Source organism: Triticum aestivum, chromosome 5D, assembly GCF_018294505.1.
Source record: "Triticum aestivum cultivar Chinese Spring chromosome 5D, IWGSC CS RefSeq v2.1, whole genome shotgun sequence".
Taxonomy (NCBI): Eukaryota; Viridiplantae; Streptophyta; class Magnoliopsida; order Poales; family Poaceae; genus Triticum; species Triticum aestivum.
In genome coordinates, this window is record NC_057808.1 from 382,087,644 (window position 1) to 382,114,737 (window position 27,094).

The 27,094-nt window shown below is 44.0% G+C and overlaps 3 protein-coding genes across 3 annotated transcripts; all 3 read right to left on the reverse strand.

Moving 5' to 3' along the window:
* Window positions 1–828: 828 nt before the first annotated feature.
* LOC123121956 (phenylacetaldehyde reductase) lies at window positions 829–3,381 on the reverse strand. The gene is made up of 6 exons (XM_044542055.1): window positions 3,143–3,381; window positions 2,883–3,052; window positions 2,586–2,771; window positions 2,185–2,347; window positions 1,428–1,617; window positions 829–1,314 (listed from the first exon to the last, which is right to left on the reverse strand). Exons 1-6 carry the CDS (start codon window positions 3,252–3,254, stop codon window positions 1,110–1,112), a joined length of 1,026 nt encoding a protein of 341 aa, XP_044397990.1. The 5' UTR covers window positions 3,255–3,381; the 3' UTR covers window positions 829–1,109.
* Window positions 3,382–5,857: 2,476 nt separating this feature from the next.
* LOC123121958 (cinnamoyl-CoA reductase 1) lies at window positions 5,858–9,417 on the reverse strand. Its single transcript, XM_044542057.1, has 6 exons — window positions 9,167–9,417; window positions 8,926–9,095; window positions 7,189–7,374; window positions 6,826–6,991; window positions 6,377–6,566; window positions 5,858–6,283 (listed from the first exon to the last, which is right to left on the reverse strand). The coding sequence occupies exons 1-6, from the start codon at window positions 9,288–9,290 to the stop codon at window positions 6,091–6,093; spliced, it is 1,029 nt and encodes a 342-aa protein (XP_044397992.1). The 5' UTR covers window positions 9,291–9,417; the 3' UTR covers window positions 5,858–6,090.
* Window positions 9,418–18,035: 8,618 nt separating this feature from the next.
* LOC123121960 (calcineurin subunit B) lies at window positions 18,036–23,621 on the reverse strand. The gene is made up of 6 exons (XM_044542059.1): window positions 23,420–23,621; window positions 23,200–23,324; window positions 22,287–22,383; window positions 22,033–22,142; window positions 21,407–21,481; window positions 18,036–18,440 (listed from the first exon to the last, which is right to left on the reverse strand). The coding sequence occupies exons 1-6, from the start codon at window positions 23,487–23,489 to the stop codon at window positions 18,390–18,392; spliced, it is 528 nt and encodes a 175-aa protein (XP_044397994.1). The 5' UTR covers window positions 23,490–23,621; the 3' UTR covers window positions 18,036–18,389.
* Window positions 23,622–27,094: the final 3,473 nt, after the last annotated feature.

Sequence of the window (27,094 nt, forward strand, 5' to 3'; positions counted from 1 at the left end):
GCTTTATGTTTTCATTTTATTTTCTTCTTTAACATAATTCAGGATTGCAAAAATTTTGCAATTTCAAAAAATAATGAAATTTCAACAAAGTGTTCGAGAAAATTATTAAATGTTCGTGATTTTGAAAAATGTTCAGGAAATCATAACATGTTCACAGATTCAAAAATATTGATGATTTAAAAAAATGTTTGAATGTTCAAAAAGTGTTTCTGATTTTGAAAAAAAATGTCCAGGAATGTTTGCGTATTCAGAAAATGTCCGTGAATTTGACAAAATGTTCACCAATTCACAAAACATTGATGATTTTTTTAAAAATATTCATAAAATAAAAAAATGTGCGTGAAATTCAAAATTGTTCCCAAATTTCAAAAGTAGTTCATCGATTCAGAGATTGTTCAGGAATTTGAAAAATGGTCATGCATGTAAAAAAAAATTCATTAAAAACAAAACAAAATCGTGAATTTCAAAAGGTGTTCACAAAATTCAGAAAATGTCCATCGTTCAAAAAATGTTCACTGATTTGAAAAAAATTCAAGAGTTACAAAAATATGCTCGCAATTTCAAAAAAATGTTTGCAAATTTGTAAAAGATGTTCACAATTTCCAAAAAAATGTTGGCAAACTTGAATACCATGGTATTCTAAAAAAGATTTTGACACGGTATTCTAAAAAAGATTTTGACATGGTATTCTAGAAAAGATGCCCTAAGTGCGTGGTGTCACACATCCTATGCTGCTGGCTACCTCGGCAGTCGGCAGTGACCACAGTGATGATGAGAGATGAGACTCCCCTTCTTATAAAACATTTGGAATACATTTTGCTTCAATACTGAAATCGGAAATTGGAGGTCTACTCCTTTATTATCGATTGAGGGTAAATGTTCTTAACAACATCTTCATAATCATCCTGGAGACCTCGACACAACACAGCAGAAAATAAGGAGATACAATCCTGAACCGAAAAGTTATCTACGGTAGGCAATGGGCAGCTTCACTCTCTGGTCTCCTATCATCTGCCCTTGAGATTGAAAAAACCAACATATTCTTTACTATTTCACATAACATTCAGCAAGTCACAAGCACAGTGACTTATGTAGAAAGCACTGGGCACTCATTCGTTGGCAGCTTGATAATGACGGAAAATATCAGGAAGGCGGTAGGTCTGTCCCTCCACATCCTGCAGAATTCCTGTCTTTCGGTAGTATTCGATGCTGTCCAGGAGCGTCTCCTCCAATGCCCTCGGCTTCCAGCCCAGATTACTCAATTTTGCCGACGAAACCGGCGTGACAGGAGAGTTTTGATGCGCATCGGCCTTGCTGCAGAAAGTAGAGTGAAAGAGTTATTCAAACCATATAAACAAGCACGGGTGTTCAGGGAAAATGTGTCGTTTGATACATACAAGGAACACGTGATAAGAGAAGAAACCCACCATTTTACATAGTTGTAGTCAGGGTACATCTTCTTTAGCAGCTCCAGCAAAGCCTTTGTGCTAATGTAATTTGGTGCGCAGATATATCTCCCGGATGATTCTGGTTTCTCATATATCAGAAGCAAAGCATCTGCCACATCACGGACATCGACTATTTGCAACGGCGTGTCATTCAACACATTAGGACCCCCTGTAATAAAATTTTCAGCACTCCCAGCCGTCAACAATACATAACAAGTAGATCTCTAGCATGCAATTAAGAGGATGAGGTAAAAAATAATTGTGCACAAACAGAAGAAGCGATACAAGACACTATTAAGAGTCACATTAGTCCAATCATATTTAAGAACCATCTTCAACAGCACAAATGAGTTGTGTAGTTCTTACATAAGGGCCTGAATTGGAAATTAAGGGCATTTTGGAGCACAAGATTACAAAATGGTAATGCCAAAAAAAAATTGTATGTTCTGGCTTCTCGAATCATGAAGCAATAAAGGGAATTTATATAGGAATTTTACAGGAATTCAAGAAGAGAGAAGGTCGAGAGGATTTTTCCATAAGGTCTAAAGCTCATGGAAGAAATTGGATTCAGTTATTCTATAGAACCTCTGAAAAAATCCATAACAAATTCCTAGTTTCCTACATTACCAAGAGAGCCTTGCAAGTGATTACTGCATTTTTCCCACCCAAAGACATGAATTTTTTTGTGAGGTAAATGATAATCCTAGGGCAAATGAAAATGAAATAACGAGGGCACCTTTTATGACATAGATGAGGAGTTCACTGGTGGTGTTGACAACAGGTTGCAATTGTGGCCCAAAAACAATACAAGGACATAAAGTAACTACATTGAGCTCATTCTTCTCTGCATATTCCCAAGCTGTCTCTTCAGCAACAGTTTTAGCAAGATTATACCAAGCCTGCCAGCAGAAATTGTAAAGGTTTGAACTCAGTCCTCACATGTTGCAACCATTTTTAGTTTCTGACTGATTAATGATGAAGTGAACTACTAATATGTTAGGAATCAACAAAGAAAATCGACATGTTAAATCTTGATGCAAATAAATTAAAGTATATGCTTAGCTTCCGCAAGTACGTTGCGACTGAATTCAATTGCTCTATCACCTCACAGTTCTAGTAATTTCTAACTTTACTGACCTCCTTCTCCATGCATATTTTTCTGTCGGACCAGCAACTCTCGTCTTTGGGTTTACCCTGAGGCCAGTTGGGGTTTGAATGAACAGCAGCGGTGGATGACACCACCACAACCTTCTGAACCTTCACAGATGAACAAACTTCAAGAATATTTAGGGTGCCCTTCACGGCAGGCACCATGATTTCTGACTGCAGGGTTATATTTTAGCACAACATTAGTAACAGACCATCAAGAATATGCATTTTCAAATATTGAGATTTCAACGAGATTCTACAATGCCAGAAATTTTGTGAACTAGCCTCAGGGTCGACGGTCTTATCCGCGGGAACAGGGGAGGCGACATGGAAGACGCCCTGGCAACCCTCGACGGCGGCGGCCAGCGCGGCGCGGTCGAGCACGTCGGCCTTGAACAAGCTCAGGCTCTCCGCCGCGCCGTCCAGCTGCATCAGATGCGCGTTCTTCTGGTCACCTGAAACGGCATCCCGGCATTAATCACCGCCCGGCGAAGCAGGCAGCAAGAAGAGAGGAGGAGCGACCGGATCAGACGCGGCGTACTTACTGGGGTCGCGGAGGGTGGCGTGGACGGCGTAGCCCCGGGAGAGGAGCAGCTTGACGAGCCACGAGGCGATGTACCCGCTGCCGCCGGTCACGCACACCCGCGGTGGTGCCATCCTCCTCCTCCTCGCTTACGGGCTGGCTCGCAGCTTGCTCGGCTAACAGTTTCTCCACCCACTCGCCGGTAGAGACTCCACGGCGCAGATCGACGTCCTCTTTATGCCGCGGCCCGCGGTACCCACGCGGGGACACACCGCTGACAGAGGCCATCTGCCGCTCAGTCCCCAGTTCCTCGGGCCGCTCTGTTGTTCATCAATGCCAACTGTGTTCTGTTCCCAGAATTATGAAATTGTGTTAATCGTGGAGTACCCCACTCCAATAAATAAAGCACACACATCCGGATATTCAATTCAGTGCTCAGGCTCATCTGCATCTCATGAACAGTAAATTCAAAAAAAATACTTTGTTTAAAAATTTCTAAAAAATTTTAGTTCGAAGATGCTCCAATACATGATGTTCGTGCCAAATTTCAGCTTGTTCGAACATCTGAGGAGCTCATGGCAAAAACAAATTGGTCAAAACAGTACATGAACAATAAACTTTTTTACAGTCCCAAAACTAGTCTTTTTTACTAATAGCTACTGAAATGTCCAAACACCATAAAATTTGGCACGGACTTCGCACACATGAGCATCTAGCATCACAAAAAAATATGAAATATTTTGAATTTTTTACTAATTTAAACGAATTTACTGTTCACCTTGGTGCAGATGCACCCAATAGCCAAAACGCCGCGTTTGCATATCTCTGGTTTACTAGTGTCAGACATAAGTTGATCCTAAACCTCTATTTTGTTGTTCCTCCTCTTCCATCATTATAGTGATTTTGCCTGCCTGGTAGCTTGGCAACCCAAGTCACCACCAATATCCTGTGTTCCAATCAAATCCAACTCATGAACACTGAAATCTTTGTTCATATTTGTATTGGATGTGGTTTGAATGCTCCATCGTCTCGTGCTTCTACAACGCCATCTTTGTAGGTAGTTAGCCTAGAATATTAACTTTGTAAATGTATTTATACTTGTGACTAGCATCACCACTACTTGCATTGCATATCCCCAATCTACAATGATTCCATTTGATGAGTATTTTTATTTATTTAAATTGATCGGCGTGAGTTTTCTTAGATCAAGTAGGAAGTTCTTTAATAGAGCTCAGCATCGTTCGATCGAAAGGAGGAAGGGAAGTGTGCATGAGAAGGAGGGAGAGGGGTTACCTCGACAATGGTGACCGACACCCTAGAGGAATGACCTCACTGAGGTGTCAATACCTTGCCTTTTCCGCGTTTGGCGGTGGACTACGACATGTGCAGACATAAGGCAAAGTTGGAAGATGAGTCGAGCAAGGTGGAGAGCACCCAAGAACAGGGCGGGGAGAAAGAGGGGAGCGAGTTTTTCAATAAACGTATTTTGTCAACTATTGTGTTTTGATTGTTTCGGTCGAACGATCACGCCCAAGTGCATCCCTTTCAACTAACGAACATCGAGCACAGTTCCAGACTACATCAAAGAGTTTATTTTCCTACGAACAAAATAGTACATCCAGACTATGTTTGATATCATGGTGGATATGTTTTTTTTTGTTTCAAAAAGGAGGTTAAACCTCCGTCCTCATACATAGGCTCAATTGTCCAGCTAAGAAATCAAACAGGGACACAAGTTACATCTGCATGCACCCATCTTGGATGGACCATGTAACCTGATCCCCTCCTTATTTTTCCAAAACACATTCAGTGATGTCTCAAGAAAAATTAAAAATCAATGGCTAAATGGTGATGGCTCATTCCACCAAAGGTGGCATGCGGTAGAAGAAGGGAAGCCGGCAGGGTTCGCCATCTGAAACATGAAGAAGCCCTGCCTTTTCATACGACTCAACGCTGTCTGCGAGTGTATCCTCTAATTTCCTTGGTTTCCACCCCAGATTCTTCGGTTTATCCGAAGTCAGTGCACCCTTGTAATCCACGTCGACCATCCTGCAAACACCAAAAAATGGTGGTTAAAATCCTTCATATAATAATGCAATTTTCACATTCTAATATAATTTACACACATATATTGTGTAACACTTATGTGTGTATTTACACACACCTAATATTCACACATGCATATAAAGAAAAAGGAATATCGACTAAAAATACTTGGTAAGCAAGAATGAAGAGTAGAACTAGTACAAAGCTAAAAAGACAAAAAAAATCTAAGGTAGAATGAACTAGGGGCATTGGTTTTGCCCTAAAAAGGAAAGAAAATGAAAAACACTTGAAACAAATGATGATAAAAAAAATTGCACACTATTTACACATGATTCACATTGTTGTAAAATATGCAAAAATAAGTATATCGTAGCGCAATTTTCAGATAACAATATGATATTTACACAAGTTACATCAAACTGAAATGCATATATTTATGTTTCATCTAGTGTTTAAATTAAAGATTAATTATATCTCAACACGTCGAAATAGAATGTACCTCACGTCCATGGTGTCGTCTCCCACACATACCCGCGCGCACACACACTCAAACACAAGCACACGCATGTGCATGCACATAAAGAGACACACATGGCCGCAACACATGCACAACATACTCAAAGTCAACGCACAACACCAGCACATGCATGCGGCGCACACATGCACGCACACAAAATCTGACACATAAAGAAAAGGAAAAACAGATTATAAGTACTAGTAGAAGAAACAAAGTGACAGGCCCAAATGTAAATTTCAGGCGACTTACAAATAGCAAAAGTGAAGAAATCAAACAGGGACACAAGTTGCATCTGCATGCACCCATCCTGGATTGGACCATGGGACCTGATCCCCTCTTTATTTTTCCAAAACACATTCAGTGATGTCTCAAGAAATATTAAAAACCAATGACTAAATGGTGCTGGCTCATTCCACCAAAGGTGGCATGCGGTAGAAGAAGGGAAGCCGGCAGGGTTCGCCATCTGAAACATGAAGAAGCCCTGCCTTTTCATACGACTCGACACTGTCTGCGAGTGTATCCTCCAATTTCCTTGGTTTCCACCCCAAATTCTTCAGTTTATCCGAAGTCAGTGCACCCTTGTAATCCACGTCGACCATCCTGCAAACACCAAGAAAATGGTGGTTAAAATCCTTCGTAAATCGACTCTATATGGCGAGCTATGGCATGACGTTGATACAATATGGCACTTACTTGTCTGCATAACTATATCTAGGGTACATGCTCTTCATTATCTCCAGCAATTCCTTCAAGTCCATTTGGTCTAACGAGCATATGTACCTCTCATGTCGCCCTGCCTTGTTGTACAGCAGGAGCAACACGTCAGCTACGTCGCGAACGTCTACTATGGGCCAGAACTTATTGTTCATCGTATCAGGGCCTCCTGCATCCAAACAGTAAATCATATGCTCAGTTGTTGAACTTTGTTGGGCTGCTATGGTTGTGTGTTCGCAAGTTACGCAACAACAAATTCAAATTAAGACAAATCGCTAGCTTTCGTTTCAGTGGTACTGAATCTACCATGCACTTCCCAAAATATTGTTATCCTAGTGATAAATGCCAAGAACAACAGAGTTGCAGAAAGCAAGAAAGAAATGTTGCATATTGCACTTGAATTAGGAGTCGTGACTTAGGATTGAAACCTTTTATCATGTAGAGGAGGACCTTGCTGCTAGTGTTGAGCACCACATGCTGCAACAGAGGGCCGAAGACCAGACCAGGGCAAAATGTGATGACATGCAATCCGTTCTTCTCCCCGTATTCCAGGGCTATCTCTTCAGCTTCGGTCTTTGCAAGAGAATACCAGCTCTGCCAACACAAACAGGTGTACATATTGCCGAGTTAGCACTACCTCAGCAATCATCTCATCTTCAATTTAGAGTTCACTAGCTAGTGCAATGGTGAGGAAGTTGTTCCTTTATTTTCAATTTTTCATAATAAATTTTAATCTCTTTACTCATCAATGGTGGTGGACGTACTATTGATCAACAATTCCGAGGCCTCACCTTATTCTCCTTGCAGAACTCTTTGTCTGACCAACAGCTTTCATCTTTGACTTTATCTTCTGGCCAATCCGGATTGAAGCAAATACTGGCGGCGGAGGAAACCAGAATGAGTTTCTCAACGTTCATAGCTGAGCAGGCCTTGAGTACATTCATGGTTCCCTTGACAGTAGGATCCATCATCTCTTTCTGCACAGTTGAGCATGAGTAACAGCAGAACATGCCAAAGTGCCTTTCTGCTCCCGAGCTCATTTGAGCTTGGTGAACAGTAAAATAAAAAAATTGGGAGAAATATTGACAAAAGTTCTAAGTGTTTGCAAAAATTCGTCATGGAATCACATTCCTGTAAGGCATGGCAAAAAAACAAATTCAGTGCTCCAAAATGCTTTTGAAAGTAGCATTTTCAGAGTACCGAATTTTATTTTATTTTGTGGTTTCTAATAATGTGATTTCATGACGATTTTACTGTTCACCTGAGCTCATTTGAGCTTGGGTGCAAAAACTCTGAACATGTAGGTTCTTAGTGAAAATAGAAGAACAACAAACTACTATTAGATGTTTCTGAAAAAAAAACTAGTATTAGATGCGCATGTTTTCTTTCCGAGAAATTTCCCTCCGTTGTACTGAATATCTCCAAATCCCTACATGCCACCAAATAACACAGTTCATTTCTATTTACGCCACTCCATTAATTTTTCATCCAAATATCTCCTTTAACTGTATATATGAAGACTACTTGTAATGCAATTTCTACCATACCATGCAAAATATATACTAGTTCCATCTTACCACTAAATCTTTGGAACATAAATTTCAGCTACTGTAAAAAACATTGGACAAAAAAATAGAACATGTTCAGGCTTTATGCAATAGTCATTTCAAACTCCTTTTCTGGGCATAAAAATCCATTACACTCAATTAATGTTAGGGAAAATTTGTAACATAATTCGATGTAAATTTACTATTTGGCCAACTATCATATATCACAACCATAAACATTTCTATAGTGGTGTGGACCAGAAACTTAGGTCCGGATAGTAGCAAAGCCTAAGTAGAAGTGACAAAAGAATGCCAGAAGAAGTGGTCAGGAAACAGGAATGAAGGCCCATAAGCCCAAATCCAGATCATTTTTCTGTAGAATTGATCAAACTTAAATACATTTGGCTTCGGATAAATCCAGAACTTCAATTAGTAGTATTTTGGAATCGAGGTGGTACAATCATAGCATAGGCAACGTAATAACCAGTTTGGATGATGGTCCAATAATAGGAGATGTGTGCAGACATGTTGTCCTATTCTTGCCGGTTATGACATTTCGTCCCGTATTTTGTACTTCTACGTTTTCCAGATCTTTTAAATGAGTTGTGTACATTGCTTCTTTTTTTTAATAAATGGTTGTGTACATTGCTTCTTTTTTTAATAAATGGTTGTGTACATTGCTTTTTTTTTAAATGAGTTGTGTGCATTGCATCATGTGATAGAGGCCGGGGTACGCCTCCTTTTTGAAAAAAAAAGTTTGACTTTGAATAAACTTAGAACTTATAGATCTCATAACTGAACCAGTAACTCTGTCCAATGCACTTCTTTCCGTCTAAGTTATTTTTTTTTCTTCAGATCTGCTCGAGTCACTCGCATTAGTCCTCTTTGGAAGGGGAGGCTAGAAGTGAGAACTACCTCTCCCACACTACTCCAGTGAGTGATAAAAGAAGTCGAGGATGTGAGCGATATGTAAACACTTGCCTCGGGGTCAACCATCTCCTGCTCGGGCACCGGAGTGGCGATATGGAAGACGCCCTCGCAGCCGGCGAGCGCGGGCGTCACCGCGCCGTAGTCGAGCATGTCGGCCTTGAACACCCGCAGGTTCTCCCGAGCCCCATCCAGCTGCTCGAGGCACGCGTTCTTCGGATCACCTGGAAGACGAGCAAGAAGCAGGAGGTGAGCGTGCAGCCGTGTCATGCCAGCACAGTCAGTGGCTAAGTACGTGGGTCGCGGACGGTGGCGTTGACGGCGTAGCCGCGGGAGAGGAGCAGCTTGACGAGCCACGAGGCGATGTACCCGCCGCCGCCGGTCACGCACACGCGCGGCAGTGGCGGCGACGACGCCATCTCCGGTGGCCCTGTTGATATGTGGATGAAGAGCTTAAGAGTGAGAGGCACTGCACGCAAGGTTCAGACAAGGTCACAAAGAGATGGAAGAGGGGAGATGGGGGAAATGCAGTTCGAGATTCCTCGTTGCTTTAAGGTTGCGGTAGATTCCTCAAAAAGAAAAAAGGTTGCGGTAGGCGGAAGCATCTATGCACTTGACGCGGCTCACTCCACCCAGCCCGCCCGCTGACAAGGATGGCCCACTCCTCCACGTGCAAGAGCAAGCACGCCCATCGAGATCGCCATGGATTAGATTAAACCAAGGTGATGAATTAAGTACATACACTAGACTGCAAGATGCAGAGACTGACCATGCTCTAGTAAAAGACGAGTTAATTGACATTGCCTTCAGGTGGTGTTTGGTTCTCTAGTTCTAGAACTTTTTCTATTCCCAACTAAAAAGTCCCTAGTTCCTAAAAAGTCCTTCCCTGTTTGTTTCCAGAGACTAAAAAGTCCCTAGTCCCTTTCTAGAGGTTATTAAATGACCATGTTGCCCCTAGTATAGAAAAATAAAAATCAAACAACATCATGGGGTGGCAGGCCAATGGGTGCATGGAGGGGCATTGTTGGAAAAGTCCCAAAAAGACTCTCCTTGAGAGTCTTCTTCATTTAGTCCCAAATGCCTAGTTTAGTCCCTAAAAAGTCCCTCCCGTTTGATAAAAAAGTCTTTAAGAGGGACTTTTTTAGTCCCTACAAAAAAACCCAAAAGGAATGGTGTTTTTGGGTTGTACCAAGTCTAAAACCGAGTGGATTTATTTTTTGTCTCATATTTTTCTATTCTATTTTTTTTACTGGGAAACAAACACCCCCTGTCAATCACACACAGGTCTGACCGAAGGACGGTGCTAGTAAAATTAATACTTAGTACGACCGTTCATTTCTGACACGGTTTTCGATGCCATCCAACAACACGACGTGGAAACTTTCGGGATCGAATCTTATAGTAGAACGAACCTTCGTGCGATGTGGATCTAAAGCCGAACTGATCTGTAAAAACTTAGAGAATGAAAACAGGCTAAACTCGAGCGTTGAAAAAAAAATGGTGCTGCAAAACTCAATGTTTTTCTCGGTTCTTTTTTCTTTGCTTTACTTTTTTCTTTAAGAAAATTTTCAATCTATTCATATTCAATCATGGCAGTACAACGAATACCAAAAAAAAAAAATATTACAGTCAGATCCATAGACCACCTAGCAACGGCTACAAGCACTGAAGCGAGCCGAAGGCGCGTTGCCATCATCGCCCTCCGTCGCCAGAGTCGGGAACAACTTGTTGTAGTAGACAGTCGGGAAGTCGTCGTACTAAGGCCCCATAGGACCAGCGCACCAACAACCGCCGCAGATGAAGAATAACGTAGATCAGAAGGATCCAACCCCAAGACACACAAACGTAGACAAACAACGACGAGATCCGAACAAATCCACCAAAGATAGATCCGCCGGAGATACACCTCCACGGGCCCACCAACGGTGCTAGACGCACCGCCGGAACGGGAACTAGGCGGGGAGACCTTTATTCCATCTTCAGGGAGCCGCTGCCATCTCGTCTTCTTGAGCACGACACAAACCCTAGCAAAACTGAAAGAAACAACTAAAAACGGAGCCCTCCCGCCGGCCCTTGCCGAGATCCACTGCGCCCCATGGCCCTACGGCCACCGAAGAGGAGGCGGACCTGCGCAGCGCCGGCGGGAGACAGAAACCCTAGCTCTTTCTGTAGACAAGGAGGAGGTGGCGGTTTTTTTTTTTTTTTTTGCTTTAGTAGTAACTGAAATGCACGTTTAGGAATTAGGAGCGGTGGCGTGGCTCCATTTAGTTCATAGGTTGATGTCGATTAATCTTACATAGACAACAGTGTATTTTATTGAAGGTTGAATATCAATGGAGTTTTTACTATAAAGTATATGTATGGAAACAATGTTAATATTCAACCTATTTTTCATAGACAACACATACGGAAAACCAAGGCTGCCGTCAAAAACAAAACAAAACTGGCAGGCTAGTAAAAAACATTGCTTTTGTCATCATCAGGAAGTAATTCATCATTTCTCTTTGTCTTGCCCGTTTACAACGTTGATTTGGCGCAAGATTCAAGTTGTATATAATTTGCCTCAACCAACGAGTACAACAAAAAAAAGTCAACTAATTGGGTGTTATTCACCCAAAACTGAAGGGACTAGGATATTACTCCCTCTGTTCGGAATTACTCGTCTAAAAAATGAATGTATCTAGATGTATTTTATTTGTAGACACATCTATTTTTGTGACAAGTAATTCCGAATGGAGGGAGTAGATTTGTTGTGTTGTGCTAAAGATGAAATTAGTTACAGATGGTTGAACGATTAGGATGTTATATGCATCATCCACTATTGATGCTTTCTATATCAGAGGATATAAAAAAGGTAAATGTTGCGCCAGCATGACTACAATAGTCCAACAGGGCACGACCCTGGTGCAACAAGTTTACAACTCGACTCAGACAAAAAAAAAGTGAAGTAAAGAACGACTACTATCACTATTTATATGGCCAGGGAGAATCCCATCCAAGTGTCGCTGGGCATCACAAACTCTTAAGCATCTATAGGATCCCATGGCATCATACCTATTGACCAGTAGGATTTACTTGCTCATTTCTTACCCCTCAAAATAGATGCTAATTTCTTGTACACCGCATGTTCACAAGTGGGCTTCTTCCCAAGCCGAGGAAGAACAAGGTGCTAGTACTAGGTGTTAGGATGATCTCCACCGTGTGGGCCCAACGGCCCACCGGGCCCTTAGATCCGCGCCCTGATCGGGGGCGCTCAACCCACTATGGTTGACGGGCCCCTGTCACCTGCACTATATAAAGAGGTGGGGGACGCCGGCTCGCACCACGAGGTTCGTCGCGACGCCGTACACCCCACCTACATCCCCTACCGATCTAGGGTTAGTGCAGTACTGACGGGAAGCACCGCCACCACTACCCTCTGCCATCTCCGGCACCGGCGCCATGGCCGGCACCGGGAGCTCCTCGAACCACATGGAAAAGGTAATACCTATCACCACTGTTGCCGGAATCCTAGCCTAAGCGATCCAAAGCAACCTATCAATGATATCAGCCAGAGATTGGTTTAGGATTTTCGGTACAGAAAAGAAAAGGAAATCCCCTCCCCCAAAGAACCCTAACCCCAAAATGAAAAAGAGGGGAAAAGAAGGGCAAAGAAAAGTGCGCCGCCGCAAGGACGCGCCGTTCCTCTCGATCCGGACGGGCATCGGCAAGCCGAGCCGTTCGGACGAAGAACACACCCCCACTGGGGCAAAGGGCACCACCAACGAGCCGTTTGACGGCGGCGCGTTCACCCTAGAGGTGCTCGCGCACGCCGGCAAAGGGGTCAGCGGGGGCGCCGCATCTGGAAACTGCCGTCGCTCACGTGAAGGGGAGCAGAGGAGGCTCTGCTCGCGCTGCTCGTGTCTCTCTCGCGCTGGGGCGGTGGTGGATGGAAAGAAGAGAGGGAAGGGGAACGGCTCGCGCGGCGCGGTGGCCCTCGCCGCCGTCCACGGCGGCCGGAGCGGCCCATCAGGGCGCTGCCCTTTTTTCCTCGACAGAGATGGAAAAGAAGAGAAAGAAGAAGGGAAAGGGGAAAGGAAGACAAGGTGGCCAGGCTCGCGCGGCGCGGTAGTGGACTCCGTCACCGGCGGCCGGCATGAAGGCTCGCGCGGTGGCCGGACCAGCCAGAGAGAGCGCTGCGAGCGAGAGGATGAGCGCCGCGCGGGAGGAGAAAATGGACTAGGGTTCAGCCCCAGTCGACCGGCGCAGCTGGTTTTGATCCAGCGAATGGCGCGCTGGACCGTCAGATCGGATCCGACGGCCACGACGCCAACCCTAGCTGGCTGCGGGCCTCTGGGCCGAAAGAAGAAAGAGGCCGGCTCGCGCGCGCTGGGCTGCTGCCGCTGGGCCGAAAGGGAGGCCACAACCGCGGGCTGGGCCGAAATGCAACGCGGCTGAGCTGCCCGTTTTTCTGCATTTTAATAGTTTTTTTTCCAGTTTTTTTACAAATTTCATACAGTTTGGCTATACAAAATTATTCAAAGAAAAAATTTCGTTTAGAAAATAGAAAAGTGAATGGAAAAAGTTTCTGAAAATGAAAAATTTCTATTTTTAGAAAAAGAAATGTTCATGAATTTTATAAAGAAAATAATAAAGTTCATGAATTTTTTTATTTGGTCAAAGAAAAGTTTCTGTAAAGAATAAAAAGTTCATGAATTTTTATTCATGTTTTTCCGCTGCGTAAACAATTAATACTACTCTTTTACAAAGAAAATAAAAGTTTAGATAAAATTATATTTAAAGAGCATATTAAAGTAATTATTGAAATGAAATGATTATGTTATTTTTATGACCAACGTTGTTAATAACATGATCATGTTTTATTATTGAAAATAAAAGTGCTCTTTTAAAAGTGAATAGAACTAAAGTAAAAGATTAAATTGTTGCTTCTCTAATGCATTTTTTAACCAAGCGGTTAAAATTTCTTAGAGAGTAAAAGAGTACAGAATTGTTTCTGAATAGAATATTGTAAAGTTTTCGCTGCATGGTAAAAGTTTTATCCTCCAATTAAATTGGAACCAACGGGAAAATTTAATTGGAAGAACTGTTTTTAGCATTGTTTTTCCCTTGTGGGTGAAATCAGATGCAGATAGTTTCCGCTATGACAAAAGAAAGATATTTGTTTTAAAGTTAAAATATGGTATTGTTATTTTCTGACTAACGTTGATGATAACAATACTATAATTCTATGAGTCTTATGTTCAAAGCTTAAACTCTGATAAATTTTGTGTCAAAGTGATCAATTTTCAGAGAACAGTTGAAGATGAAGAAATGCTCTTGAACTAGAGAAATGCATATTTCTTGTTTCCGCTGCAATAAAGTTGATGATGATGATTATTTCTTAGCAAAGTTGTTTAATAGAAATACTATCATCACATTGTTTATGAGTTATATGCATTATTTCCATTTCCACCCAACGGTGATATGGAATTAATGTAGAAGAACGAGTTTTATTCTAATTCTACCACAACGGTGATTTAGAGTATAAAAAGAAAGTTTTAAAAAGTTTTATGTGCATATTTTTTTAACCAGACCAACGTAGGGTTATTTTTTTATGCTCATTATTGTTGATTATTGGCTAAGTTTTCTCAGACTAAAAGTTTTCCATGCTTTCATTCGTGAAAGCGAATGGCTGGGTACTTGTTACCCGAAAGATGACCAAGAAAGGTCATAACGTGAGGGAGTATGTTCTCTCTAAAGAATGGCTTCAAAAGTAAAGAATTCTTGGATATTAATCCAAGAAAAGAAAACAAATAGATCATTGAGAGTCTTGGTTGACGAATGTCTTTCATGTATTCTATATGAAGAAGATTTTTCAGTCAACACGATTTGAGATGAAACAAACAACATGCGTGTTTAACTTGACCAATGTCGGATCAAGCATGTGTGTCAAAGAGTGTTCGGATTTATTTCTGAATTTCATGATTGCATATGCAGTCAAAAGAGCCAATTCTGGCATTTATGTTCCTTACAGGGAATTACCCGCATAGCGGGAAAAGATGATTATGATAAGAAACCGCATGGCGGGAAAGGTCTGGGAAAACACCTGTGTAACTGGGTAAAGTTGACATAGTATTATGTCAAAAATCCTATACGTCAGGAGAAATTTTGGCTAAGACTTATCCTGTGTGACAGGAGAAAGATATGATGACTCATGTGCGTTTAATGTGTCCCACTCTGGGAGAAAAGTATGGAGTAGCTATTATGCTTTCCTAGTATCGACCGTACACCTTATGTGCAACGGTCATTAAGCACTCAATAAATCCACAGAGAATAAAAGTTACAGACGAACCTAAAGATAAGAATGATATGCAAGTGTGACTTGCAAAAGTACTAATGATAAAGAACTATTTTGAGTTTCTGAAATGGAACGAGGAATAAGGAAAAAGTACTCCCATACCGTTAACAGATAACTTCATTACATATGAAGTAATCAGATACATGAAGTAGATACTCAAAGTTTCCTCAATTCACAAGAGTTGTGAATGGTTTTTCGAAATTGTGGCAGAAAAGTTCTTGCCACATTTCGAGGGGGAGAAAGAAATATGAGATATCCATTAATGAAGAATGTGATCATCTGGGGGAGTACGACGATCATAATAATACCCCTAAAGAAAAGAAATAGATGTATTCCTGGATCTTTTACAGTTCCGAAAGCAGACTAAGGAATACTAAGACAGTGTTTAAAGTGCCATAAAGAAGAAAATTTTAACAGAGTAAACCCAAATAATAAAGTTTAATGATACGCCATTCTTAGTGAAGATGGAGTAATCTGGGGGAGCATGGTATGAAGATACCTAAGACTCAAATAGATTGTATCTGGGGGAGCATGTTGTATGACCTATACAACACCCGTTGTTAGCTCTATAAACGAGGAATGATTAAACAGGAGGTCCCTGTAAAACCTATTGCCTCTTGGAAGTGAAAGACTACAATTAATTTGCCTCTTGGCAATAACAGAGCAACAACAGCCCCATATGAAAGAAGTGCCAGTACCTGAGACACAGATGGTCTCAAGGAATGAGAAAATCAGATACTTCTGATTACTATAAAGTCTATGTTAGTGAAATTCAAATGGAGGTTAATCCCACCTCATTTAAAGCGCTCAATCGAGTTTTGAGAAGTGTCTGCTTATCTAAATGATAAGAGACTATGTGAGATGAAATGAAATTGGTGAATTCTGACGATGTTCGGGACTCATGAGTAATTTCCAATGGAGCCAAAACAGTAGGCTGTAAAGAGTCTACAAGGACAATGTGACTCCAAAGGAAATATGTAAAGGTGTAAAACACGACTAAAATCGAAAGGTTTTTTGCGCATTTTACACTGAATAGATTACAATGAGTGTTGGTAGCACATCATGATCTGAGTTACATCAGATGAAAGATATTATGATCTGAGTTACATCAGATGAAAGTAAAGAACACAGGGGATACTGCTTGAAGAAGTCTTTTATGGACTAAAGCAATCAAATGTTGTTTTGGGTTAAAGAAAATGAGAGGACAATTGTGTTTGTATAAAGTTATAGAATGGGAATTTCATTTCCTATATCTTGTACATGCGAATAACATTCTGCTTGTTAGTAGTGATGTTAATTCGACTGCAGGAGGAAAAGAAGTTCTTGTCCTCAAAGTTCAAAATTGCATTTCTTGGAGTGTCTCTCGTTATAAATATCGAGATTCACCAAGAAAATAATAAAATGGGGTATTAGGAATGTCGCATGGACATGCTAACAAAGGTCTCTAAAGTATGCATGCGAGAAAACCTACGCCTGTTCTTATAGTCAAGGGTAATGGAACTGGAAACTATGGTGTTCCAAAAGTTGATGAGAAAAGATTGAAAACGGATATGGTACCATATGCTTCAGCTGTTGGAAGCTCAATATATTACCCTGACACAATTCACGTATCCGGGTTATTTTGGCAATATCCAGTACATATATAGATCGCTGGAATGGAGTCAAAGCTATCGGCCTCATGCTGAAAGAAATAAGTGCTCTCAAAAGATTGTGAGTACAAAGACAGGACATGTGAAATGTATAGCGAAATCCACAATTGTCGCTAACTTTCATACTTGGAGGTTTTTGTGTGGAAAAGCTCCAAAGAATGAAACAATTATCATCAATGTGATGCAAAGATATTTTATAGCTTGATATGAGGCTGAGGGACAGGCAAAATGGTTAAGGAGACCTGTACCCGGAGTTGATAATGGTTGACAACAACGATAACCATTTTAAGTTTTTCTCTCCTATGACAACGAGTCAAGTGTTGATGCCAAACACACTGACACAGAGTTATGCGTTGTAAAGGAGAAAGTCCGGAATTATGTAGAAATGCTTGAAGCATAAAAGCACTAGACAAGTATTTGCAGATCTGCTTATTAAAGGCTTATCGCCCAGTGTGTTCGGAGAACACACAGTCGACATGGGTTTTATGGTATAGTCTAAGATTTCCGGACAATAAAGGGTCCAAGGTTAAAGAATTTGTTTCAAAACAGAGAGGTACGTTGTGGCTGTCTGATTCTATCGGCAATTGAGCTGTGACGATGAAACATGTTCTATGTACTGATCTGTTATGAAACGAGTAAAGGAAAAGTATAAGGTCAAAAGTAAAAGTTGAGATCAAGGGGGAGAATGTTAGGATGATCTCCACCGTGTGGGCCCAACGGCCCACCGGGCCCTTAGATCCGCGCCCTGATCGGGGGCGCTCAACCCACTATGGTTGACGGGCCCCTGTCACCTGCACTATATAAAGAGGTGGGGGACGCCGGCTCGCACCACGAGGTTCGTCGCGACGCCGTACACCCCACCTACATCCCCTACCGATCTAGGGTTAGTGCAGTACTGACGGGAAGCACCGCCACCACTACCCTCTGCCATCTCCGGCACCGGCGCCATGGCCGGCACCGGGAGCTCCTCGAACCACATGGAAAAGGTAATACCTATCACCACTATTGCCGGAATCCTAGCCTAAGCGATCCAAAGCAACCTATCACTAGGCACGGCCTACAAGGCGATCAATAGAATTTTCCAAATTCCACATGTGCTGTCAACTGTCATGCACAATTTTTCTCACAGTTTTTAGAATTTTAGATACGAATTTTCGCCAACTTACAAATACCTGTAGTTCACATGAACCCAAGAATTAGATCATAATCTTCCGCATAAATACTGGCCTCCCGTGGAGTGGACAGCTGCAACCCCGTAAACAATTTTAAGTTTGGAACGTTTTCAAAGTCTGGAAACTGTAACAAGATCCACTCTACATTGACACTGCATTAATTAATCCCCTCGAAAACAGAAAGAAAAAAGGACTAAACTGGCACTGCATTCGGGCATGTATGCGGACAGGTACACAAGAACTCAAAACAGTGAGCTCCCATTCTATTCTGTCGCACGCTCTATTGGCTATGGACACTTGTTTTCAGCTGACAGAGAGCTTGCTGCATCCCCATCTGCTGAAATCTGCATCCGCCCTTCACTAGTCGATGGGCACTTCCACCTCCATCTTCAGGCCAGTGTGGCCGATGATCTGAAACCACGTCACCAAAGCAGTTCAGTTTCGCTTCACCACCAGCAGTATAGAACAAGAGCAATATACAATCAAGAAATGCCATAGAACTGTAAATATAGTTTATATATGAGTACTGGTAGACACACTGGATAATACTACAACCGCAAAAGCTATGCTTTTCTTCAATTCAGATGAATCTTACCACAAAAGCTTTAATCATTTATGCCACTAGTTGTGTTCCACTACTCAGTTTTGTCATTAGAAGTTACAACTGAGAGATTCCTCCACAAGAGGCTCCCGCGTCGCTCCCGCCGGCGGCTCGGGAGAAACCCTAGCCGCCGCCGCCACCTACCCCACCTCAACTCCTCCTCCTCCCGCCGCCGCCGGAGGGCGTCGCCGGGCAAAGCCCGCGCGGCGCTGGCGCCAACGGGGACGTCTCACCCTCCTCTCGTCCAGGCGTGGCGGCGCGGGGCGCTCGGCTGGCGACGGGACTCACGTGCGGATGTGGGCATGCCCACGCAGTGGGTGTGCAGTGCGGCGGCGCGGGGGGTGCGGAGCCACGGACGGCTCGGCAGGGGACTCGGCGCTGCTCTATCCCCAGGGAGCTCCAGCTTCAGATCTTGCTCCCTTGGGGCGGCAGCCTGCTCCCTTCGCCGGCGTTCCCCGTGGCTGAGACCGGGGGCTGGTGGTGCAGGGCGGAGCTGGTGGTCAGCGCAGCGTGCGGGCTCGGGCGACGCGGTGTCCCTGTGAGCTGCCATGCATGATCTGGGGGCTTCTCTACGCCCAGATCTGGATCCCGCTGGTGCGGTGGCCCACATGGCCCGGCAGGCTCCATTGCTGCGGCTAGGGAGGGGGAGGGGGGGTCGGCGGTAGCTGCTATCGACGTGTGGTGGTGTGTTGTGGCCGGCGGTGAGGGATTGGGTGCACGTGGCGGCCGAGACCGACCGGCTCTGTCTGTGCAGGTGCTCGAGGTGAGTGGCTGTGATAGCGGATGTCTCTTGCTGGACCTAGCGGGGACGCTCGCAGGGGACTGGCAGGAGGGGGTAGGTCTAGCGCTGCCGGACTTGGTGTCCGGCGTGGCGGATATGGCCGGGCTGGGATGCTTCAGGCGAAAGCCTTCTGCCGACATCGTCGGCAACTATGATGGCGACGTCCTTGGGCGTCGTTTCCCTTCATGAAGGCATCATTAGGGAGCTACCGTTGCCCGCTATTTTCCTGTGCTCTGGGCGAAAGCCTCAGATCCTTCTCTGGATCGGACGACAACGCCATCTTTGATGTCGTTTTCCCCCTTGGGGGCGTTGTTTTAGGAGCCATGGATCCGCAGTTGGTCTATTCATGTCTGGGTTGGAGCGTTGTTTCGGGTTGTTGGTTTGTAGGGCGGTGGCGGTGGAGGTGCTCTGTGGCGGTGACCAATGCCTTGGTTATCCAGTGCTGATGGTTGGCCTCTCCTTTTGGGGGCTCGTGGCGGCGGTGAGGTCTCGGTGGTCGCTGCTCTTCGACGGCGTTTGAGGTTTGGTTGCCTCGCACAGTGCTCTGGTTCTCTCTATTTGCGATGGCGGACGTGGTGTGGCCCAGAGGAGGTGCGGGATTGTCTCGGCGGATCATTGCCCTTCGGCGCGGTCTGTGGCTCTCTTTGTCGCGACGTTCCTAGGCAGTGGGATGCCCTTCGACGGTGGTTGCGACTTCCTAGCTCTTCAAGGTGTTGAGTGAATGCAGAGCAGCAGACGACTTCTTCTCTACGTCTTATCGGCGGCGGACCTCCTTTCGACCAATCCAACAAAGCTAGTTCCCGCTCTTCTCGGTCCGCCGGTGCCCGGTGGCGATGGGTGATAAGTTCTTGGTGTTGGCTGCTTGTCGCAGCTTGCTTCTGGTTCTCCTCTCTGTTTTTCTTTGTTCCTTCTTGGGTGTGTTGGCTGCTATCTCTTGTACCTGTTGTCTTGTATCTCTCTTATTTATAATGAAAATGGTTCAGGCCGGCGTAAGCCCGCCGTAGCACCGTCAAAAAAAAAAGTTACAACTGCTCAAAAATGACATCGTTCCGTGAGACGCTTGCTCAAAAATGCCATTAGAGACCTAAAAAATGCCATTCCGTTAGATGCTTGCTCAAAAATGTCATTAGACACCATTCTGTCAGGCCAAACCTGTTGACCATGTTATATGACCAAAATACCCCTAGACCCACATGTCAGCTCCATCTATCTCATAATGATAAGTGTTGGCCCCACTTTTCAGGAGTAAGCAAGCGAATAATATTAGAGGAAAAGAAGAACAATGTTCGCGATCGAGTGGGGCCCACACTTAATCGTACTGAGTTAGAGGGAGAGCTAAAATGTGGGTCCATGGGTATTTTGGTCATATAACCTGTTATATGGGCTTTGAGCTGACAGTAATGGTGTCTAGTGGCATTTTTTAGCAAGCGCCTAAATGAGTGATGGCATTTCTAAGCACTTGTCGCCATGGTGCTCCAGGGGAAACCCTAATCCTTGGATTGGGCGGTGGTGGCGCTCCGGTGTCGTTCCCTTCCTGAAGGCCCCGCCTTGGAGCCCATTGTTCGTCATGCACAGCTTGTCCTCATCGGGGTGGCTCATCTACGGTTGAGGGCCCCGACGACTTCATAGTAGTGCTTAGTGTAATAGTGTTTCATCCGATGTTTGCTTGGTGTAGTTTGGGGTGGTGTTGCTGTTTCCGGCGTCCTTGTATCTAGCCTTGGGGGTGTGTGTTGCATTTGTGTGGGGTGTGTGTTTGTATCGGCTTGTTCGGTGATGGTTGCTTTATATATAAAGCGGAAGGAAACCCTTTTTTGTCATTTTTTAGCAGGTTAAACTTCTAGTGGCAAAACTGAGTAGTGGGACAGAACTAGTGGCATAATAAATGATAAAAGTCAGATGAATCTAAACACAAAAACTATGCTTTTTTCAATTCAGATGAATTTGCCACAGCATTACAGCTATGATAAGAAAGGTAAGCAATGTTTAGCTTTGTACCGTCACAAAATCTTCTAATGATAGAGTGGAATCCCGTGTATACCCAGCTTCTTCCAACACCTTTGTTAGTACTTGCTGAAAGGCATCGATTCAAATCGTGTTACTCTGAGATTGTACTGCTGTACATAAGCTTGAACAAAACATTATGCATTATGCAAAGCAATACTGACATGTTAAAACAAAAGCAATACTGAAACTATTCCCTATGAATATTTAGAGACAACACTGGTTTCAGGTTAAGTCTTGTGGATGTACAAATATCATAAAATCTGGATATTGTTGAGCTTTTAGATATATAAGGATGGGTTCCACACAAACTATATTTTTTAACTAATGGTAAAGGGCTCTCTTCAACTGTGTACTATCAACTTAAAAATTTGCACTGCGAAGGAAGCTACTCTGAGCATTTGCTGCACTTATTTTGGGACGGAGGGAGTACAATTTAGTGTCAGGGCCCCCTTCATTTTGGAAACAAGTTATGCACACTTGATGTGTTTATGATGGCAGGATACTCATTATTTGAAGAGGAACAAGGGAACAGTCACATTTGTTCTTGTTGATTTAGTAAGTGTACTTGCAAGTGAATGTACTATGCAATGAAATACATGATTGAATCAAATGAGAACCTCTCTTTGTTTCTCTGACATGGATGAGCCCGTTAGGTCCCGTAAAACCTCTACCAGGTCCTTGAAGCTTACTTTCCCCTTGCCATCAATGTCATACACCTTAAATATGACTGCTCAATGAAACACAGACCAAATCAACACCGGACAAGTAAATTAATCATCATAAGGATCAGAGAGACCCAAACCAACATATACTCCTTTCAAGATAGACAGCAAAAAGAGGAAAAGAAACATGATGACTTGATGAGCATTACACTCAATCTTTTGCTGAAGGCTGGCCCTTGCGCTGAAGGTAGAGAGAAAAGAAACAAATTCCTTGAAGTTCAATCCATCAACCATACGTAGCAGCCTCTGCAAATAGAAGAATGGAAGCTCAAAATCAGTCTCACGTCTATAGTTGACACTGCTCAATCTCCTAAATATAGCTAAAACAGTCAAACTGGGTAAAGAAAGTCAACAGACTATGTTATTTGCAAGCCAGGTTGTGTTTTGCTGGAAAAACTACATTATATGTACAAATCCAATACACTGAGTCTTACTGTGGAAGAAAAACGAACTACAAATCTTCAGTACTGAAATGATGTATAAGGAGATTTTTGTAGCCTATGATAAGTTTTATTTGGCAAAAGCATTATACCAGTCTTTGAACTTTGATAAGTCTTTTGTTTACTTAAAAATATGATTCCATTGGTATCCAATCAAAGATACCTAGAGCCTTTTCCAACCGGATGTGGAAGATGCTTCCTTTCATAGAGTATTCAGGTTCCACATGTGTTAAACCATGGTAAAACTTCTTATGCCGATCGATTGCATACAGGTTCTGTAGGCAATTGGCATAAAATTTTCAGACACACCTAGCTCCTTGATGGAGTGTGGAAATCTAATTAGTTTTCCCCCCATTATATTATACACTTACTTGCTGAGGAATTCCAAGTATTGTTCAAATCAGTACTAGTACATCTCTGTAGACAGAATTGTATACAATACAACTAGGAAAGCAGTGTGTGTGATGCCAAGGACAGCACACAAAAACAAGATGGATCTGCTTCGTCTGCACGCACTACTACAGTCAATGAGTCAGCTGGAAAGGGACAAAGCAAGCCGGAGATGAAAATTCGCCGTCTCGACGACTAGAGGAGGAGGGGGGGGGGGGGGGGGGGGACGGACCTGGGAGAGCGGGTTGGTGGAGTACTCCGGGATGGAGAGGAACTCGTCCTCGGCGACGAAGCCCTTGGCGCTGCGGTCGAGCTGGCAGAATCGCTCGTACAGCGACACGATCTCCTGCTGCGAGACTTGGATTCGTTCGTTCGATTTGGGGGCAAAAGAAAGTCAGGAATCGATCAAATCACCGAATCGAAGGGGGTGTCGATGGGGATCGATGACATACATAGGTAGCTGCAGTGCTCCTGCACCTCCTCGATGTCGTACTGCGTCAGCATCGACGACGCGTTCCCCATCGCCGGGAGGCCTACCCGGTCGATCTGCTCCGACGACGACTCGCCCTCCCCTCTGTCCCTCGCTGCGTCAGTAGAGGAAGTGGGAGGAAGGAAGGGGATTGCGAAATTTCGGGTCAGTTTTTTCTGTATGGATGGACTTATCTGGCGAACGTTCGCCACAGGACATGCCATTTTGCGAACGTTCCTCGCGCAATTTTCAGTGCATTTGGAGAACCTGGATGGCTTTTTTGCAAAACTGCCATGGCATTTGTTTAATTTTGAGTTTAAAAAAGTCATCCAAACTGCACCGTAGGATCAAGATCGTGTGGCAGTTAGGGCGTTCGCTGTCAGTTTCCCCCGGCGAAACGTTCACGAGTTACTATTTCCGTTTTCTATTCGGTTCTCCGAAATAATTTATACCTGACAATTCGGGTGCCCCAAAAATCAGGTTCAGGCTTTCCCAATTTGTAGGAACGGAGCATTGCCCAGGATATGCGGGGAAGCCAAGGTGGAACTCGCCAGCGGCGAGCGCAACAGCCAGGGCTACGGGTTGCATGGGGAAGCCAGAAGAGGTTGTCGACGGCTAGTGTTGGAATGCCAAGAGAAGGTCGTGGGTGACTAGCCCGACGGGTAGCACAACAGTCGCGGGTGGCGAAGTCGGAGGCGCAAGGACATGCGCGGATGCGAACTACGCCGTGCGTGAGAGAGATGTGAGATGCAAGATGCACGTGTGTAACAGGAGAGAGACGGCGGGTGAAAAAAGGCATGTATTCCGGTGAGAAACTTGACGCGGCCTACGATCACGCCTCCAGGCCGGCCACACACACGTCTCCAGTCGACCTGCACACGCACCTCCTGGATGCACAGTTTGCCTACACGAAAGTCTTCTGATGCTGACACGTGGCATTTGTTGTTAATCTTCTAAAATCATTCATAGAGGCGTTGCTCCAATAATTTACTAGATCATGAATGCGCGCGTTGCCGCGCCCGTCAATTTGATAAGAACTTCCCATAATAAGTGAATATACAAAACATGAGAGATCATTTTTCATAAATTGGCCAAATATCATTAAGTTATCAAAGGAGAGAAATTTAACCAGTTTGCAGCGAAGATTGGGTGCGCTGGTAGCATGATGCTCTCCTAGAGAGGTATAGTCATGGGTGAGGAGAAGGAAACACATGTCATTATGCCAACTTCCATGAATCTAGTATATAGAATATGTATGATGGTGAAGAGGATCACAAGCTAAAGATGCAAACTATTATATTGCATGGATAACTTATTGGAAAAAAAATACTTTGTGAAACCAATGAGGTAGATGATATATATGGCATGCATAATATTTTTTTGAAACAAACATGCAAAATATTAATTATTTGCAGTCTTCAAGTAAGCATCCTAATAAGTTCATATTTTGATCGACGGCCAACTTCTTCATGACTACAAAGTTGAAATACATGTTGTTTTCTGCGAGAAATGATGTATAATTAAAAGGCATACTTTGTAAGTTCACTTCACAAATTAAATTAGAATATTGGGATGGACCCAAGGTAAGTTACTTTGTCAAGTCTTGTGAGTTTTTTACTCTGCTTCGATGCAATGTGCCTGTGACTTCGTGCTTCACATCAATAGGATACTATGTCAATTTTATTATCATGAAGTTTCTCATCAATCTTCTGCATGGTTAGTCAAATTGGATACGTGTGGAAAATAAGACAATGCTTCAATTTACATGCGTAGACTGACTGAGAGCATACATGAAAAAACAACGATGGTTAGGAGAGGTTCTACCATACCAATGGTTGTGGATCAGGATGAGGAGGTGTGCCCGGGGAGCAGGACAGGAACTGCAGGCTGCAACATGGCTTCGAACTCATGGTGTCCATCGGGGGGGCGAAGAGCAGGGTATCCGGGAACTGAATAATGCTGGCGAGTTGCGGAGAGCAGCGCGAGAGAGAATCATATGCAGTCGTTCTCACCCACTATCCACACTCCTCTCGCCTCCTTCCTGCATCCCTCGCTACGAAGGTCTTCGCCTTGTCTTGTACCTCGTCGCCGCCAGCTTAACGTATTTATTTGAACGATATCAACTGATCCGCCACCGCCGTCGCCTCAGTAAGGTTTCGTAGGCACGCTGTCAGAGGGTTGGAAGAGGAAGCGGCGCAGGCACCGTGGATGAGGTTGCAGTTAGTGGATGGTGGCATCATACTGGCATGCGGCGCGGGCGTGGATGAGCTCCGCCGCCGTGTGGCGACAACGAGGAACATGCTAGGCCTACTAAATGAAAGCTTTTCCCTCGTTGCGGCCCATAGTGGTTGTTGGCCCAGTTCATAAGAAAATGCCCAGATTGTTCTGTGGAGCAGCAGCCCAATCAGGTGGGCCTACTAGCTGGCGTGAAGTTACACAGCGGGAAGCCGAGCTAGTGGTGCGGAATGACCCGAGTGATCTAGTCCGCCCATTAGTGAAACGAACGGCTTAAGACAGCTAATCACTCTGCGAGGCCGTAGCTAGCTGCGTTTTACTGTTTAGTAATGTGACAATAATAAACGTCCCAAAAAATAGACCAGTTTAGCGATGGACAAAGAAGTCACCTAAAATGAGGCCAAAATGTCAGCGAAGCTGGCGAGGGTGCTGAACCGGGAGGAAATCTGCTACCGTCACAAATGATGATCTTAGGTGATGGTTCGTTATTCATCGCCAGTGTTTTTGTCATGGAATAGCATGCATTTTCTAGTGCGTCGTCCCACATAATGTGCATCTTAAACTTTATCCAAGAAGGTATGAACATAAATGGCCTGCCCTCGATCCTGTGGTACAACACGGAAGCACCCTCGAGCTATAAAACGTGATGATTATCAAGTTGCAACACTGAGCAAATCAATAAATTGACCAACATATAGAGCAACAAGAAGCAAAACTTGCGATCTCAATGATTGACGAGCCTTGTGGCCACCTTCTCTCCACTTGTGCAATCGCACTACAATTTCATGATGAAGTTGGAGATGGTGAACCACCGATGAACTAGTGAATTCACATTGTGATCATGGATCACGTGCAAGTTGTACAGTGCATTATGCTTTTGCTCATGAAATGAAACATACACATTTTGCCAAAAGGTTGAGCCCCCTTGCCTCGAGCCTACAATGTCCGCAGATATGACCTTCCATGCATCGCACGACATCTCATCCTCCATCACCGAGCACCCTGCCATCGCGCTTACTCTAGAAAACAACAATAAGTTCAACAAAAAAAGCTCAATGACATTTGACCGAACACCTGATGGGTGTGGTGTCTGCCATGGACAACGGAGGAAGATGGGCGGACTGTACCTGGCTACGGACGAATCCTCGGTGGACAACGACGTTGTCCAAGGCAGGCAGGCATGTGGGTGGGGGTTGCAAACTGTTGGGGAACGCAGTAATTTCAAAAAAATTCCTACGCACACACAAGATCCAACTAGGTGATGCATAGCAATGAGAAGGGAGAGTGTTGTCCACGTACCCTCGTAGACCGAAAGCGGAAGCGTCATGATAACGCGGTTGATGTAGTCGTACGTCTTCACGGTCCGACCGATCCTAGCACCGAAGGTACGGCACCTCCGCGATCTGCACACGTTCAGCTCGGT